Source organism: Schistocerca nitens, chromosome 2, assembly GCF_023898315.1.
Source record: "Schistocerca nitens isolate TAMUIC-IGC-003100 chromosome 2, iqSchNite1.1, whole genome shotgun sequence".
Taxonomy (NCBI): Eukaryota; Metazoa; Arthropoda; class Insecta; order Orthoptera; family Acrididae; genus Schistocerca; species Schistocerca nitens.
In genome coordinates this window covers 202090704-202109686 of record NC_064615.1, presented here as the reverse complement: position 1 = coordinate 202109686, position 18983 = coordinate 202090704, and the positions used below count along the sequence as shown (strand labels likewise).

General features: G+C 43.4%; 1 protein-coding gene across 1 annotated transcript in view; it reads left to right on the top strand.

The window, feature by feature from the left end:
- The window catches only part of LOC126234922 (TGF-beta-activated kinase 1 and MAP3K7-binding protein 3), a 359286-nt gene that overhangs the window by 182517 nt on the left and 157786 nt on the right, over window positions 1–18983 (top strand). The window contains exon 4 of the mRNA XM_049943662.1: window positions 12647–12796. Coding sequence (XP_049799619.1) covers window positions 12647–12796 — 150 coding nt within the window. The remainder of the gene's footprint in view (window positions 1–12646; window positions 12797–18983) is intronic.

Genomic DNA, 18983 nt, shown 5'->3' with positions numbered 1-18983 from the left:
TTAAATTGGTAGTGTCATCTGCAAAAGTAATTAACTTTGCCTGTTGTTACATTCTCCTTTATTACTTACTCTAGGCGCGCAGTCCGGAACCGTGCGACTGCTACGGTCGCAGGTTCGAATCCTGCCTCGGGCATGGATGTGTGTGATGTCCTTAGGTTAGTTAGGTTTAAGTAGTTCTAAGTTCTAGGGGACTGATGACCTCAGACGTTAAGTCCCATAGTGCTCAGAGCCATTTGAACCATTACTTACTCTACTTCCTAGATAACAATATTGTTTCACCTCTTCGAGAGCCTCTTGTCCAGGCTGAACTTTAGCCATGCTGCATCCTGACGTCCTATAATATATCACGTCAATAATCTTTGGTGCAGGACCAGGTGGTCCCGGTTGTTTCTATGTAAAACTTCATAGTAATTTTTTTGACTTTTCGTTTTGTTCACGACAAGCGCAAGACAAAAAATCATGTAGTCAACTCAATCAACTCTAAACAGACAGACATGACGGAGACAGTGATACAAAAGAAAGACAGACCCACTCTTGCTTACGTATTTACGTTTTTAAACTACCAAGTGAAAACGTTACATTGTTGTAAATGCAGCCACATGTCAACAAGTTCCTCCGTCTTTCTAGTTATAAGCAGTAATATTACAATATTTTATGAATTTCATGTGCTTTTGATACAAACATAGGTGTGTGTTTTTTTAAACATCAGTTAAGCTGTATCTCCCTTTCGTATACATATCATTTTCTGTTATATTTTAACACTTTTCCACGTGTTTCTAATAATTCTGTATCATGTTCGGTACATGCCCTTCACAATTATTTCTCAAAAGACCAAATGTACAGTTGTTAACTATCAATTTTACATTATTATTTTAAAATTAGATTAATACTATAAACACGCTATTAGGCTATAAATCTGATTATTCTACATTTGTTATCGAGAAAGTTTGGTTTTTTTTGACATGACATGACATGACATAACATTATCACTTCACACAATATCAGGAAAACAGTATTTCCGATATTGCACCTGTCGGTATCGAACGCGTCATTGTACCTTGGTATCTAACAGTACACCATTTCCTAACTGAGTCAGTTACATATCAATGTCCACGTTCTGTGCGGACTATTACCTTAGGTTTCTTTTTCATATTATAATCATCAGCTACCACTCTCGACCCAATTCCAATGTCTTTTTCCGCAGTTTCTCACGATGAGATGGCTTTTGGCACTGCTAATCGGTGATCCGTTCGCCTGCTGGGTGGTAGTTTCACACTGTCTCTTCCTTTCATTCGGTACTCACCCATAACGACATAAACACACCGCTGCACAAGCACCCATTGCACTGACACGATAACAGATTCACACTTAATACTTCATGACAGACAGAAACCAGGCAACAGCAAACCGCATCATCCAGGACCTTGTCCAGAGCAGGAATGTGGGAGTACCACGTTGTTCCTAATTCTCTCTCGCTGACTGAGGCTAGCTTTGAAGTTTAACGCGGTAACGCGTGTCGTAAAGGAAAGAAGAGTTACACCGAAATAACACTGTATTTACTTCGTTGATCCAGAAGAAGAACAATAGGATTGATTAGTGAGCCACTGTTATTCCTTTGTCGGATTAGATTCGCTTTATAAATCTGCCGACGTGAAGCGAAGATGTCAGTTCGCTTTTCTGGCAAAACACCACAAGCGCTGGCGTCCTTTCAAGCTGTCATGTAGTATCACACTTACATATTTAACTGCCTTCAGACCGCCTAAGCATGTTTGCCTTGTGAAATTTGCACACAAGACCGATTCTTCACCAGTTATGGTTAGTTTTTTCTTTTTTTTCTTTTTTTTTAAAGTTATTGTCCTCCACCCCACCTTGAGATGTTATTCGGGCCATTCCTTGACACGGGATAGTCTTAAACGGAGTACACAATTGATTTCTTCTTCCATCTGTCGCGTCATTTTGAGGAGCAAAGGGCTCTTCTCATTTCTTGATGGATAGTCGTGCCTTTTGAAATTCATATCGCTATGCGTATGGAGAGTTTTCTCGTTAGGTCTGTTCGCAAAAAAATGGTTCAAATGGCTCTGAGCACTATGCGACTTAACTTCTGAGGTCATCAGTCGCCTAGAACTTAGAACCAATTAAACCTAACTAACCCAAGGACATCACACACATCCATGCCCGAGGCAGGATTCGAACCTGCGACCGTAGCGGTCGCTCGGCTCCAGGCTGTAGCGCCTAGAACCGCACGGCCACTCCGGCCGGCGGTCTGTTCGCATCTTGCACTGCAGTATCTCGAGAAATGTTTATTTTGTAGCAAAATCATATGATTATTGGTTTTTTTGTGTTTTTACCTGGAGATGTTTGCAGTGATAACCGAAACCGGAAGACTTCTTCGTCGCGACACAATGACGTGCTTTACAAATATCTTGAAAGGTCGACAACTTCGGTCTCCTGCCGGCGTATTTAATTTCTGCACTAATAATATTTGCAGTCTCATACTATGTATCTCATGCCAAAGACCATGAGTAGCAAAGTGTAATACCTATCAGTGGCCGAGCGGTTCTAGTCGCTACAGTCTGGAACCGCGCGACCGCTACGGTCGCAGGTTCGAATCCTGCCTCGGGCATGGATGTGTGTGATGTCGTTAGGTTAGTTAGGTTTAAGTAGTTCTAAATTCTAGGGGACTGATGACCTCAGAAGTTAAGTCCCATAGTGCTCAGAGCCATTTGAACCATTTGAACTTCGGTCTTGTACAGAGACCGAGTGAGGTGGCGCAGTGGTTAGCACACTGGACTCGCATTCGGGAGGACGACGGTTCAATCCCGTCTACGGCCATCCTGATTTAGGTTTTCCGTGATTTCCCTAAATCGCTTCAGGCAAATGCCGGGATGGTTCCTTTGAAAGGGCACGGCCGATTTCCTTCCCCATCCTTCCCTCACCCGAGCTTGCGCTCCGTCTCTACTGACCTCGTTGTCGACGGGACGTTAAACACTAATCTCCTCCTCCTTGTACAGATTGCCCTTACCTTTTCGTGTCCAATATTAAGTGCTTGTGTTACCTGATGGGATTTCTGCATTCTCGAGCGGTATAGTGGAGAGGCTGTGCAAAATCTTCACTCCTTCCAGAAGACATGCTACCAGTGAATCGTTTACTTCTGCGCGATTGTTCCATTTCATACCCCGGTCCACTGTTGTTCCTGGATATTAGTGAAACAAGTCGTGGATCTTGATACTCATGAATCTTGTTGGCAATGGCAGTTAGGAGAAGTTTATTTAATTGATTAAAGCCTTCTCGTCAGTCATCAAAACGGAGATAAACATCAAGTAATCCCCTATACTTCCAGAGCAACTGAAAGAAATGACCAGCGCTTCAGAAGTACTATATAGAGAGCGAATAAAAAAGAAACGCTTTTTTCTGGTTAGCCGCTTATTAAGTGAAGCTGTGTACAGCGTCTGGAGCGCACTGCGCCGCGCATGCCTTTGAAGCCTTCCGTGTTGAACTTATGGGACGATCACCAGGTGGTAAGTTCCTATGCGGCCAAACTGCTGAGGTCATCGGTTCCTAGGTTTACACACTACTTAATCTACACTACTGGCCATTAAAATTGCTACACCATGATGATGACGTGCTACAGACGCGAAAATTAACCGACAGGAAGAAGATGCTGTGATATTCAAATGATTAGCTTTTCAGAGCATTCACACAAGGTTGGCGTCGGTGGTGACACCTACAACTTGCTGACATGAGGAAAGTTTCCAACCGATTTCTCATACACAAACAGCAGTTGACCGGCGTTGCCTGGTGAAAAGTTGTTGTGATGCCTCGTGTAAGGAGGAGAAATGCGTACCATCACGTTTCCGACTTCATCAAGGTCGGATTGTAGCCTATCGCGATTGCGGTTTATGGTATCGCGACATTGCTGCTCGCGTTGGTCGAGATACAATGACTGTTAGCAGAATATGGAATCGGTCGGTTCAGGAGGGTAATACGGAACGCCGTGCTGGATCCCAACGGCCTCGTATCACTAGCAGTCGAGATGACAGGCATCTTATCCGCATGGCTGTAACGGATCGTGCAGCCACGTCTCGATCCCTGAGTCAACAGATAGGGACGTTGGCAAGACAACAACCATCTGCACGAACAGTTCGACGACGTTTGCAGCATGGACTATCAGCTCGGAGACCATGGCTGCAGTTACCCTAGACGCTGCATCACAGACAGGAGCGCCTGCGATGGTGTAGTCAACGACGAACCTAGGTGCACGAATGGCAAAACGTCATGTTTTCGGATGAACCCAGGTTCTGTTGACAGCATCATGATGGTCGCATCCGTGTTTGGCGACATCGCGGTGAACGCACATTGGAAGCGTGTATTCGTCATTGCCATACTGGCGTATCACCCTGCGTGATGGTATGGGGTGCCGTTGGTTACACGTCTAAGTTACCTCTTGTTCGCATTGGCGGCACTTTGAACAGTGGACGTTACATTTCAGATGTGTTACGACCCGTGGCTCTACCCTTCATTCGATCCCTGCGAAACCCTACATTTCACCAGGATAATGCACGACCGCATGTTGCAGGTCCTGTACGGGCCTTTCTGGATACAGAAAATGTTCGACTGCTGCCCTGGCCAGCACATTCTCCAGATCTCTCACCAATTGAAAACGTCTGGTCATTGGTGGACGAGCAACTGGCACGTCACAATACGTCAGTCACTACTCTCGATGAACTGTGGTATCGTGTTGAAGCTGCATCGGCAGCTGTACCTGTACGCGCCATCCAAGCCCTGTTTGACTCAATGCCCAGGCGTATCAAGGCCGTTATTACGGCCAGAGGTGGTTGTTCTGGGTACTGATTTCTCAGGATCTATGCACCCAAATTGCGTGAAAATGTAATCACATGTTAGTTCTAGTATAATAAATTTGTTCAATGAATACCCGTTTATCATCTGCATTTTTTCTTGGTGTAGCAATTTTAATGGCCAGTAGTGTACAGTCTTTCACATTCTGTTTGGTCAGAAGTTAGCTCTCGCGATGTCTATGCGGAAGCAGACTTTATGCTACAGTTATTGGAGCAGGATCTAGCGTAACCTTTCTGTTGAGATTTATTCAGATCTACATCCAAACTGTGCAAGCGACCTTTGGTGTGTGCTCAGTGGAACTTTTGGCACCAACATCATTTCCACCTTTCCCTGTTCTATTCGCGAATGGTACGCGAGAAGAATGATTTCAGGGTGCCCAGCAAGAGCTTTAATTTCTCTGATTTTCTCTTTGTCGTCGTCGTCACTTTGCCTCCGTGAATGTCTGTTAATATGATAAACGCAGAGTTGGACATTGCTTCTGAATCCACTTTAAACTGCGAGTTCGCCTATAACTGACTGAATGCCTCACTTCACAGGTCGAAAGAAGAAACTCTGTACCCCCTCCATCTAATAGGACCTTTCCTTGTAAAACACTGTGGTGTTCAAACCAATCTTCAGCTTCGTGACAGCTTTAACATTATGTGGAATGAAATAATATCTTGCCCACATCCTTCCGGAACGTACTGTCTCGGAATTTCAACAATAAACTATCTGTGACGTACGACATTTTTCTTGTAGCGTCTAACAGTGAAGGTTCTTTTCACCTGATCTTGTCACCTCTATTAATGCAACTTGATAACGGTCCCAGGCAGATGAGAAAAACTCACGAAACCTTCGAACGAGCCTTTTCTAAGTCCCTACTTTCACAGATGAATTACGTTTTTAAAACTTTGTGCAAACCTATCGATATAGTCGCAGCGCACGAGTCATGGGACAGTTTTCAGGGCTGTTCCGCGACACATTTATATTATTTCGCGACAATCGCAATGCAGATGTTGCAAGTCTCAGGTTCCCAATCGAAACGTGGAACATGCCACAATGTTACACGGCTTATTGTACTAAGTACATTTTCAGACTCAGTTTCTACTTGCCTGGCATGAAGACAGCAGTGAAAATAACTGAAGATTTTCAGGCCGTCCCATGTCGTTGCAAAAATGGAAGCAAAAGGAGGAATGCTGTGCAGCACTTTCCCGAAAATTACAGGTCACAAGAGGTGGAAAAAATACACAACTTAAAATCAAAATTCAAGAAACAATACAAGAAGCTGTGCGAGTCAGGAAAGTGGTTGTTCTCCGAAAAAGTCAAAGTGGTTTTGCTATCATCCATTACAATTTTTATTAGAAGGCATGGAATACAGGGGAAGTCGGCATTCAAACTGCGATGAAAGTAGACAACTCTCAATTAAGTAAATACGTTTTATTTTATTTCATTATTTGTGCAGTACGATACACTGACTTTACCTGTACGATAGTGAAACATATTTCTTACATATGTGTAGGTATATTTCCTTTTTAAATTCTGGCTAAAATTGTTATATATATTCAGTAAATTAATACCACATATTATAATAGATAATTTTGTAACGACGTTGTTGTTTATCTGATCTTCGGACCTTAATCCCAGTTTTAACCTTTTTCTTTAACATTTGGTGATTTCTGCATTGCATCTCGCTCCGAAAGTGTGGATGCGCCACGTTTAATAGAGACTGCCGCGATACAACGTATCGGGACTGTTAGTATACGCGGTTTCTTCGAGGCTCCAGATTCATCCAATGAATCACAGCCTGTAATCTGGTTTTACTGCAACTAGACTGACGGAAAAAAACTTGACACCAAGAAGGAAATGTGCAACATAAACTAAAGTTGCTAGGGGTGTTTGTTTTGTGTTCTGCCCACTCGTCTAATAGAGGGTGCCTAGGAAGCCGTTTTCTCGGATCGCTAGACAACAGTTCAAGCAAGTCGTATTAATGGACTTTTTTTTTTACATGAAGTTAAATTGACAATACTTAACTTTGCGTACTCACAAAGATGTGTCGCAATCAAATGGCGACATGCAGATAATCGGTGCCCTTTGGTATATACAATTTCAATACAAACAAAACAATACAGTTCACGACTCGCTGCGATAGCATTTGTATGACGGCTCGTCTTCCTCTCCGCCGGCAGAGGGGTTCGTCAGCGTGCTATTGGCTGACGTCGTCTCACAGCCGTCTCTGCTCTTCCGTTAGTTGCGTTTGAGGTTGGACGTGGTGAGTTGATAAGAATGCCCTTTAAGGCGTCAAAGATGCCATTATCAGTACCTCACTGAGTTTGAACGAGGTCGTGTTATAGGGCTTCGAGAGGCTGGGTTTCTGCGATATTACAGAAAGACTTGGCAGGAATGTAGCCACTGCACAGGATTGCTGGCAGCGTTGGTCACAAGAATGTACGGTCGCAAGAAGACAGGGCTCCGGAAGGTCATGTTGCACTACCTAGAGTAAAGAAAATCTTGTTCGGCATATGGCTGTAGCGCCTCGTATTGCATCTGCAGCAGCCATTTGAGCAGCAGTTGATACAACGAACTGTTAGAAATCGGTTACTGGAAGGACGGTTTCGATCCAGACGTTCTGCAGCGAGCATCCACTGACCCCAAACCACCGCCATTTGCGACATCAGTTGTGTCATGGGAGAGGTCATTGGAGAGCAGGGTGGAGGCCTGGTATGTTTTCTGATGTTAGCTTGTTGTGCCTCGGTGGCAGTGATCAGCATGTGTTGGTTAGGAGGGCAGTGGCCTGCAGTAGACCTACACGTGGAGTTATGTGTGAAATCTGTTGGAAATTTTTCGAAATTCTGAACGTATCTTGGATAAAATAAGGAGCGAAAGGTTGTACAAAAACCGGAAGGCAGCTACTCGAGTCATAGGACATGATTGTCAGAAATGGCAAAGAAATTGAAAGATAAGTTGAACGGAATGGACAGTGTCGTGAAAAGAGATTGTAAGAGTAACATTAACTAAAGACAGGCGATGCTCAGGGAATTAGATTTGGAAATGAGACACGAGAAATAGTAGATGAGTTTTGCTATTTGGGCTGCAAAATAACTGACAGTCGCTGAAGCAGGGAGGATATAAAATGCAATCTGCCAGAAGCGAAAATGGTTCAAATGGCTCTGAGCACTATGGGACTTAACTGCTAAGGTCATCAGTCCCCTAGAACTTAGAACTACTTAAACCTAACTACCTAAGGACATAACAAACATCCATGCCCGAGGCAGGATTCGAACCTGCGACCGTAGCGGTCGCGTGGTTCTAGACTGTAGCGCCTAGAACCGCTCGGCCATCCCGGCCGGCCCAGAAGCGAGAAAAGCGGTTTTTGGAAAAGTGAAATTTGTTAACTTTGAAGATAAATGTAAGTATGTAAGTGTTAGGAAGTCTTTTCTGAAGGTATTTGCGTGGACTGTATGTAGCCTTATGAGGTAGGGAAGTAGGGCCATAAACCGTTCAGGCGAGAAGAGAACAGCATCTAAAGAAGGATGTTGATGATTGGATTATTAAATCGAATAACCAATGAGAAGCTACTGCATGTAATTGGGCAGAAAATAAATTTGTGACCCATGACGAAAAGAAGGGATCTGTTGACAGAGCACATCCTTAGGTATTAAGGAATCGTCAATTTGGTAACGGAAGTAAGTGTGAAGGGTAAAAATTTTACAGGATGACCAATACTTGGCTATTGTAAGCTTATTCAAGTGGATGTGGGGCGCAGTAGTTACGCAGGCAGCTATGAGAGCTATCAAACCAGACTTCGGAAAGATCACAACAGCAACAAGTTGGGACTGGTTTATTCAGAGCACCAATATAATGGCAAGAACAAGAGTAGGGCTCCCGTGGAAGGGTGGAAAGTCCCAAGATAAAAGATGCGAGGCTGCCCCCTTTGTGGCGGCAAGTCCGTTGCAGGATAGAGGCGGTAAATCACGTCCGTAACGGCTAGGAAAGGCCCTGGGACAAAGGCTGCGCTGCTACGTAAATTATAACCGCCTGCTGCAGGTCAGATTTGACCAGTTAGAACAACGCAGGGTAACAAACAACAGTTCTGCAGACGTGTCCACCCATCGCGCTGGGAAATATTTCAAATAATATCTGTCGAAAAACTGAAGGCGCGTACACGTGATGTACATATTCAAGGATAGAAAGTCAAGGACTTTTGAGAGAAGTAGGTTTCCCGTCGCGACTATCATGCTGTACACATTCGTGCGAATCTTAGCACTCAACTTCGTTGGGTTAGGAGCGTTCCCTAGAACTGTATTTATCTGTGTACAGCACGGAATATTACCCAGTCTACTGCTCAGATTAGCCGGCCGCGGTGGTCTCGCGGTTCTAGGCGCTCAGTCAGGAACCGCGCGACTGCTACGGTCGCAGGTTCGAATCCTTCCTCGGGCATGGACGTGTGTGATGTCCTTAGGTTAGTTAGGTTTAAGTAGTTCTAAGTTCTAGGGGACTGATGACAGATGTTAAGTCCCATAGTGCTCAGAGCCATTTGAACCATTTGAACTGCTCAGATTAGACAAGACACCGATCGCTGACGCATGTGCTTGGAACGCCTTATCCTCTATTAGCGGCGTCACCCACACATTCGACAGGTGCTGCTGAAGGAATCACGTGACCAACGGTGGCTTCATCTCATCCATCTTCCTCGTTATCAGCCAGCGGGCAGTCGTAATCTGCACTTTCTGAAAGTCAGATTAATTAACAGCTTATCGCCTTCTGTGCACACAGTGTCAGTATGGTCACCCAGAGTAAATTCGATCCTGGGCTCTCTCTCGTGTCTGCCTATAGCCTATCTGTGGTGTGTCACGAACTGTTTCACACTTTAGACGAAAATGACGAGAGCTGAGTGTCTGTGAATTGCTTATTCCATTTTGTGCACTTATCATCATTTCTTGGACATGTACCTCGTATGTTTCCTGAGGAGGGTAGAGACTGTAGGGTCGATAGTTTTCAAAAACGTTACTGTGAAATAGTGGCTGGAAATCAAACGCAAGTTGAGTAGATGTGAACTGCAGTACCCGGAACTAAATAGTTTTATTATGAAAGCTTCGTCATTGGCAATTTTGTTGTTGTTACGAGAATATATAAGCTATGGTGTGATAATATCACCTATGGTGTGGCGGACTGGAACCATTTCAGAATAAAAAAAACTCCAAGGATGTATCCGTTTAAACAAGAGCAGCAAATCTAGCCATTAACTATGATTTCATAAGAAAACCGCTAAACTATAAGCGTATTTATTTACTGCACTTAAATTCCTTGTTCTGATTCATTTTCTCCACTTTCGCTGTTAGCTTCTTGCATGTTGCGGCCCCGCAATTTAGTTTGTTTGGCAGATCCCTTTCCACCTCGTATTAAAAATTTTTGTTGTCATTAGGTGCCTTTTCGGTTGCTGGTTGCATAATTTTTTTTCTAATCTACCATTTCTGAAAATCAATGTCATGCCTGTTAAATAAGAAACACGATGTATATATTCAAAGTGAAGTTATTAAATACTGAATAACTAAAAAAATTCCTATTATTAGTTAAGAAGTAATTTTATTTATTTGAAGGTTGCGGATACTATGAACTTCCAGGGGAACAATCGTAATAAGTAATAGCGAAGAGATGATGGTTACAAGGCAGTTTTTCCGGCCAGCTGTGGAGTAGGCGGACATGGAAGCCAACTTTTGTAGCTGACGCTTTCTGCTCTGTCAACGTTATCTGAGTGGACTTTATCAGAAGACAGGCTCCGTCACGTTGGACATGTTTGGACAAGGTTTTCATGAGGAAGAGCAAATATTTGATAAGTGAAAAAAGTTACTGTTAGTTTGGGTTTAATCCATTCCATAGACGAAACTGATGTAATGGACGGTGATCACATTCGACGTGTTGTTCGGCAAGTGATTATTATATAGTACTCGCACAAAGTTGACACTCGGCGCGCTGGCCTGATGGGAGCAACTGCGAGTGGGAAATGTCTTTACAGACGCTCCCTTCAGCCAGAGCGGCCGAGTGTCAACTTTGTTTGCGCGTATAATACTTACTGGCTCACGTCATGGCTATGACGTATTGAAGATTCGTAGCTAATAAAGAATATTCTTGTTATGCACATGAAGCTCTTTTAGCGACATTATCAAATAAGCTGAGCTACTTCACATCACACAACTATTTGGCGATACACGGTACAATACGTGCACTGTTACTTTAATATGGGCTTGAATCATAAAACGTCTGAAATAATTACAGCCACGCAGAGCGGACGCAGATTTATATTCAGTGATGGCACATCAAGAACAATCGAGACCTCGTTGTTATGGTGAAGAGAATTTGCTTATGTAAATTACTGCATATGTTAACGCCACAATTTCGTGCAGAGGAAAGATTTACTTTGTAAAACATTTGAATTGCTCACTGCTCTGTACTGTCATACAAAAGGAAACATCACGTTGAAATAACTTGACACAGGAACCCTGTTCACGTGATCGAGAAACAGTTCGCAACTAATATAATTACACTATGTTTGAAACGTTTGAATATGTAAAATATTGGGCGGCTTGGCGTCGTAGAAAGTGGAGCAATTGTAAAAGTGAAGCAACTGGACGTACTAAGAATATATTTAAGGAGTGCACCGCAAAAACTTTAATAAGACTAAGTAGCCCCTCACTGCATGCTTAAGAACAAAGACTGATAGGGATAAGTCCGAGAGGCCGGGCGATTCTAGGCGCTTCAGTCCGGAACCGCGCTGCTGCTGCGATGACAGCCTGCCTCGGGCATGGATGTGTGTGAAGTCCTTAGGTTAGTTAGGTTTTCTTAGTTCTAAGTCTAGGGGACTGATGACCTCAGATTCTAAGTCCCAAAGTGTTTAGAGCCATTTGAACCATAAGTCCGAAAGAACAGACACCACGTGGAATCCGTAGTCGTGATACATGTATCGCAGTTGTCGATTCCGCCAAGACGGTCAATGGTTCCACCTTCTGCAGTGCGGATGCACAAGTACGTCCGACTTCCTGCGGGAATCTGAGAGTAGCGAGCATGGGCGAAATGGACAGGGACTGCAGATAGGTGCCGGTCGGCCTTGAGGCGTGCCGAGGTAGTTCGCGCAGTTGCGATAAACACTATCAGGGATGGCGTAGTGGTTAACGCACCTGCCTGATAGGCATAGCCGGCACGGGAGCTCATCGTGTTCGGTCAGGTGGTTAGCTACCCTGTGTAATAAAAAAAACCCCGAGAGAATGGATGAACGGTGAATTTGAATGGGTGTCATGGAACGTCCGCCCCGAACAAATGCAATGAACAAACTGAGGTTAAAGAAAAAGTAAGCAGGTGCGAATCCCGGTCCGGTACACATTTTCGCTCGTCGCCGCTGATTCCATGTAATGTCCCGATGCAGCTGACACCAGTAATACCTATCCTATCCTTCCCTTTCTCCTCCCCTCCACCGTCAATTTTCATATAATGATAGGGATAATATGTGAGTAATTCAACTTACTGTTCTTGTATAAAATTCTTTCATGATCTCAACATGCACCAACATTTTTGTGTTACTGTAGGCTTCTCAAACATTATTGTATTTATCGCTGATACTTGCATCTCTGCCTCGCACATTTTATATTATTTATGTGGAAAAAAAAAAACGCTGCAGCTTCCATTTTCGCTACACAGCCAGGTTCCACGAAGTCCTTCATGCCTTCGTCGAATGACTTTCGTATGTGAATGCTTGGCAGCTTCCTCCAGTGCCGACCGCCCCGCTGTAATCCATATGGTACAAATTTTGTAATCCTAGGCCACATGCTGACTGCGCTGCCCAACTTGGTGCCATCCAGATCTTCTGCGTCTACTCAGCAGCGACCATACTCAAGGTCCCTCTCTGAGCGACTCCGAGAATCTGCTGAGCGCTGCAGCTTGTCCCAGCAATGCCCCTGGCTCGACTTAGGTAATACATTTTGTTTACCATGATATCTACTCAAAACGATTCCTGTATAATATTCACTAATTTCAGCGCATAAATCACCTATATTTTCTTTTAACAAAGCAGCTCCCCTCTACGATTGCGTGAACCGTGGGTATTCATATTACATCTCCTTTCAAACGCATCGACCAGGGAGGCTGTCCCCCTTCTTCCTCTTTTTTTGTTTAAAGTGAACTTGTATTTTATGTACAATCACACTTACCTCGGTGGCTCATTTATCTCTGACTTACCTATCATCTTTCCAATAAAGAAGGTTACTGCGTAGGGAGTGTACATACTCACTGAGGTTCAGTAAGGTATAATTGACACGCAGCAACATTTTTTAGGTGTCTCTCATGTTCTTTAGCTTTATCGTCCCAGCAAATTGCTACTTATTTTCTTAGTTCTTTCGATGTTGAAACATCACTTTTTTAAAATCTTTAACGATCTTCATACCTCAATTAAAGCTATCCTGTCTCCTCTGTTCAGTTCGTCCACGCGATCGCCTGTATGCGGTTTTGAAAACAGTAAAATGTGTTGCTCTCGTAACCTGCCCTTAACAGCAACAGAACGAGGCGTAGAATATAGTCGATACACCGCTGGGCTGTAAGGGCGCCGCGGATAACGACCAAATGGGTGCTGCAATGAAATGAAATTAGATTAGATTAGTACTTGTTCCATAGATCATGAATACGACACTTCGTAATGACGTGGAACGTGTCAGGTTAATAAAAGGTGTCCATACAAGATATTACATTACACAAAATATTACATGCCACTTGATATTTTTAATTTTTTTGTAGGAGTTGGGGAAATTACCCACTTACTATATCCAAAAATTCATCTAATGAGTAGAAGGAGTTGCCATTAAAAATTCTTCTAATTTTCTTTTAAATGCTGTATGGCTATCTGTCAGACTTTTGATGCTATTAGGTAAGTGACCAAAGACTTTTGTGGCAGCATAATTTACCCCCTTCTGTGCCAAAGTTAGATTTAACCATGAGTAATGAAGATCATCCTTTCTCCTAGTGTTGTAGTCATGTACACTGCTATTACTTTTGAATTCGTTCGGATTGTTAATAACAAATTTCATAAGTGAATATATATATTGTGAGGCTACAGTGAAGATCTCTAGCTCCTTAAATAAGTGTCTGCAGGATGATCTTGGATGAGCTCCAGCAATTATTCTGATTACACGCTTTTGTGCAATGAACACTCTTTTACTCAATGATGAGTTACCACAGAATATGATGCCATACGAAAGCAGAGAATGAAAATAGGCGTGGTAAGCTAATTTACTGAGATGTATATCGCCAAAGTTTGCAATGACGCTAATAGCATAAGTAGCTGAACTCAAACATTTCAGCAGATCTTCAGTGTGTTTTTTCCAGTTCAACCCCTCATCAGTGCATACATCTAGAAATTTTGAATATTCTACCTTAGCTACCGATTTATGATCGAAGTCTATATTTATTAATAGTGTCATTCCATTTACTATGTGGAACTGGATGTACTGTGTTTTGTCAAAGTTTAATGAGGGCCCATTTGCAGAGAACCACTTAATGATTTTCTGAAAAATATCGTTTACAATTTCACCAGTTAATTCTTGTCTGTTGGGTGTGATAGCTATACTTGTATCATCGGCAAAAAGTGCCAGCTTTGCATCTTCGTGAATATAGAATGGCAAGTCATTAATATATATAAAGAGCAGCAGAGAACCCAAGACCGAGCCTTTCGGCACCCCATTCTTGATTGTTCCCCAGTTTGAGAATGGTTCAAATGACTCTGAGCACTATGGGACTTAACATCTATGGTCATCAGTCCCCTAGAACTTAGAACTACTTAAACCTAACTAACCTAAGGACATCACACAACACCCAGTCATCACGAGGCAGAGAAAATCCCTGACCCCGCCGGGAATCGAACCCGGGCGCGGGAAGCGAGAACGCTACCGCACGACCCAGTTTGAGAAATCACCAGTTTTTTTGCATATTATGTGAACTGCTTGTTTCAACTTTCTGCACTCTTCCAGTTAAACCATTTGAGCGCTGTCCCATTCATACCACAGTACTTGATCTTATGTAGGAGTATTCCATGATTTACACACTCAAAAGCCTGTGAGAGATCACAAAAAATCCCAACGGGTGACTTCCGGTTACTCAGAGCATTTAATATTTCATTAGTGAAAGTATATATAGCATTTGCCGTTGAAAAACTTTTCTGGAAACCAAACTGACATTTTGTTAAAACTTTATTTTTACAAAGGTGTGAAGCTACTGTACAATACATTACTTTTTCAAGAATTTTGGATAAGGCAGTCAGAAGAGAGATTGGGCGGTAGTTATTGACATCAGACGTATCCCCTTCTTTATACAGTGGTTTAACAATGGCATACTTCAGTCTATCTGGGAAAATACCCTGCTTCAGAGAGCTATTGCAAATGTGACTAATAATCCCACTTATCTCTTGGGAACAAGCTTTTATTATCCTGCTGGAAATTCCATCAATTCCATGTGAGCTTTTATTCTTGAGAGAGTTTATTATCTTCCTAATTTCAGAAGAAGAGGTGGGTGGAATTTCAATTGTATCAAAAGTGTGGGTAAGGCCTCTTCCATTAACTGCCTTGCCTCTTCTAATGAACATTTAGATCCTGTTTTCTGTACAACACTTAAAAAATGAAAATGGCGCTCCAGACCATCATTCCTGTTTGTCGGGCCGTATGTCGGACGACATTGAGGCTGGTATCCCATCACTCTTTGGGGCGTCTTCAGTCACGTCTTCGACATGACATGGAATTCCATTGATTTGAGTAGAATTGCCTTCACTGATGAGTCGCGCTTCGAATTGAGCCCTGATGACCAGCAAAGCGGACGGCGGTGTGATACCAATTTGACTGTTGCTCGCCATTCGACCCGACCACCAGAAGTGATGGTCTGGGGTATCGTTTTCATTTCATAGCAGGACCCCTTTGGTTGTTATCCGCGAAAGCCTTACAGCACAGCGCTACGTCGTCGATATTCTACGCCCCGTTTTGTTGCCCATCAAGCTTACCTTCCAGCAAGATAATTACCGCCCGTACACGACGAGGGTTTGTACTGCTTGTCTTAGTGCTTGCCAAGCCCTACCTGGGCCAACGAGGTCATTGGATCACCTCCCAATTGAGAACGTTTCCAGCGTTATGGGCAGGCCTTCTAACCAGCTCGGGATTTTGACGATCTAATACGCCAGTAGGACAGAATATGGCACGATGTCCCTCACTAGGACATCCACAACACTTATCAATCAATGGAAACTGTTTGCATAAGGACCAAAGGTGGACCAGTACGTTACTGACTCGCTCAGTTTGTGAAGCTGTTTCTCTTGAGTCGCACGGGATAGCCGCACGGTTTGGGGCGCTTTGCCACGGTTCGCGCGGCTCCCCCCTTCGGAGGTTCGAGTCCTCCCTCGAGCATGGGTGTGTGTGTTGTCCTTAGCGTAAGTTAGTTCTACATCTACATCCATACTCCGCAAGCCACCTGACGGTGTGTGGCGGAGGGTACCCTGAGTACCTCTATCGGTTCTCCCTTCTATTCCAGTCTCGTATTGTTCGTGGAAAGAAGGATTGTCTGTATGCTTCTGTGTGGGCTCTAATCTCTCTGATTTTATCCTCATCGTCTCTTCGCGAGATATACGTAGGAGGGAGCAATATACTGCTGGACTCGTCGGTGAAGGTATGTTCTCGAAACTTTAACAAAAGCCCGTACCGAGCTACTGAGCGTCTCTCCTGCAGAGTCTTCCACTGGAGTTTATCTATCATCTCCGTAACGCTTTCGCGATTACTAAATGATCCTGTAACGAATCTTCTCTCTCTCTTCTATCAACCCTATCTGGTACGGATCCCACACCGCTGAGCAGTATTCAAGCAGTGGGCGAACAAGCGTACTGTAACCTACTTCCTTTGTTTTCGGATTGCATTTCCTTAGGATTCTTCCAATGAATCTCAGTCTGGCATCTGCTTTACCGACGATCAATTTTATATGATCATTCCATTTTAAATCACTCCTAATGCGTACTCCCAGATAATTTATGGAATTAACTGCTTCCAGTTGCTGACCTGCTATTTTGTAGCTAAATGATAAGGGATCTATCTTTCTATGTATTCGCAGCACATTACACTTGTCTACATTGAGATTCAGTTGCCATTCCCTGCACCATGCGTCAATTCGCTGCAGATCCTCCTGCATTTCAGTACAATTTTCCATTGTTACAACCTCTCGATACACCACAGCATCATCTGCAAAAAGCCTCAGTGAACTTCCGATGTCATCCACCAGGTCGTTTATGTATTTTGTGAACAGCAAAAGTCCCATGACACTCCCCTGCGGCACACCTGAAATCACTCTTACTTCGGAAGACTTCTCTCCATTGAGAATGACATGCTGCGTTCTGTTATCTAGGAACTCCTCAATCCAATCACACAATTGGTCTGATAGTCCATATTCTCTTACTTTGTTCATTAAACGACTGTGGGGAACTCTATCGAACGCCTTGCGGAAGTCAAGAAACACGGCACCTACCTGTGAACCCGCGTCTATGGCCCTCTGAGTCTCGTGAACGAATAGCGCGAGCTGGGTTTCACACGACCGTCTTTTTCGAAACCCATGTTGATTCCTACAGAGTAGATTTCTAGTCTCCAGGAAAGTCATTATACTCGAACATAATACGTGTTCCAAAATTCTACAACTGATCGACGTTAGAGATATAGGTCTATAGTTCTGCACATCTGTTCGACGTCCCTTCTTGAAAACGGGGATGACCTGTGCCCTTTTCCAATCCTTTGGAACGCTACGCTCTTCTAGAGAGTTTAAGTTAGCTTAAGTCGCGTGTAAACCTAGGGACTGATGACCTCAGCAATTTGGTCCCATAGGAACTTACCACAAATTTCCAAAATTTTGTTTCTCTTGACTAAGTCTTCCCAGCTTTCTGAAATTGTAATCGTTTGTTTGTCTGTACTTGTACATTACTTTTACCGATTTCCCTTCGCATTTCGATAATTATTTCTTGGTGCGTCGTTTTTGTCGTCTTAGAGTGTATTCTGATCTACTCAACGCAATGTTCAGCCACATTGTGGTCACGGAAAGCAGTAAGCGACCATATGACTTTCTGTCGATTGTTTTCACTGTGTTGACGGGCGGCCATCATTTCTTTCACATGCTGGAGCTGATGTTTCGAAGATGTCACAGCTTTTGTCAACGGGTCCAGTTGAGCTAATTTGCCAATTGTGACTACATCAAAAATGGCTCTGAGCACTATGGGACTCAACTGCTGAGGTCATTAGTCCCATAGAACTTAGAACTATTTAAACCTAACTAACCTAAGGACATCACACACATCCATGCCCGAGGCAGGATTCCAACCTGCGACCGTAGCGGTCTCGCGGTTCCAGACTGCAGCGCCAGAACCGCGCGGCCACTTCGGCCGGCCTGTGACTACATCAGTTAGACGCTGTAAAAATAACTGGCAATCTAAACGACGATAACCGTCGGACTCAAAATGGAAAATAACGAATAATCCAGCAATTTAATAAAAAGCCATTATTAACTTATTGAGTAATTAGAGAAATGTTATAAATGCAGGTTAAATCGGATGATTTTTTCAAGAGAAAGAGCTTCACAAATTTTAACGACTAAATATTAATTAACATAGAAGCACGGCACGGGTTTTCCAATATCGCCTAGCCGGCGATCACTACAGTGACAATACACAAAGAACGTATTAATAAATCTATAGAATAAGGGAACATATTTTCGCGCAACGGCAGGTACAGCATTTGAGGCAAGGTGAGGGATACCGTTTACAGCTTCCTTGGATCTTAAAATTAGAAAATCATTTGCAAGTTGGGTCCCCTAATGCGATGACAGCAGCGCATTCTTATTATGGACATAAGGTGCTGTGTACTGCATGCCCAGTTCGTAAACCACGATCTTCTGTTGGGGAGGCTGTAGATTATGGCACTGGCGGCTATTCCTCCGACTCTCCTTTCCTTGCCTCGTATGCCTTAGTTTTAAAGTTAAGGATATTGTCGGTTGCATTTAAATCGACGGTGAGCAAGTTCCTTTCGTGCTTTGCGTCTTTTGCGAGGCTGTCCACTTACCTATTTTGTTGAATGCCTCCGTGCGCTTACCTCAATATA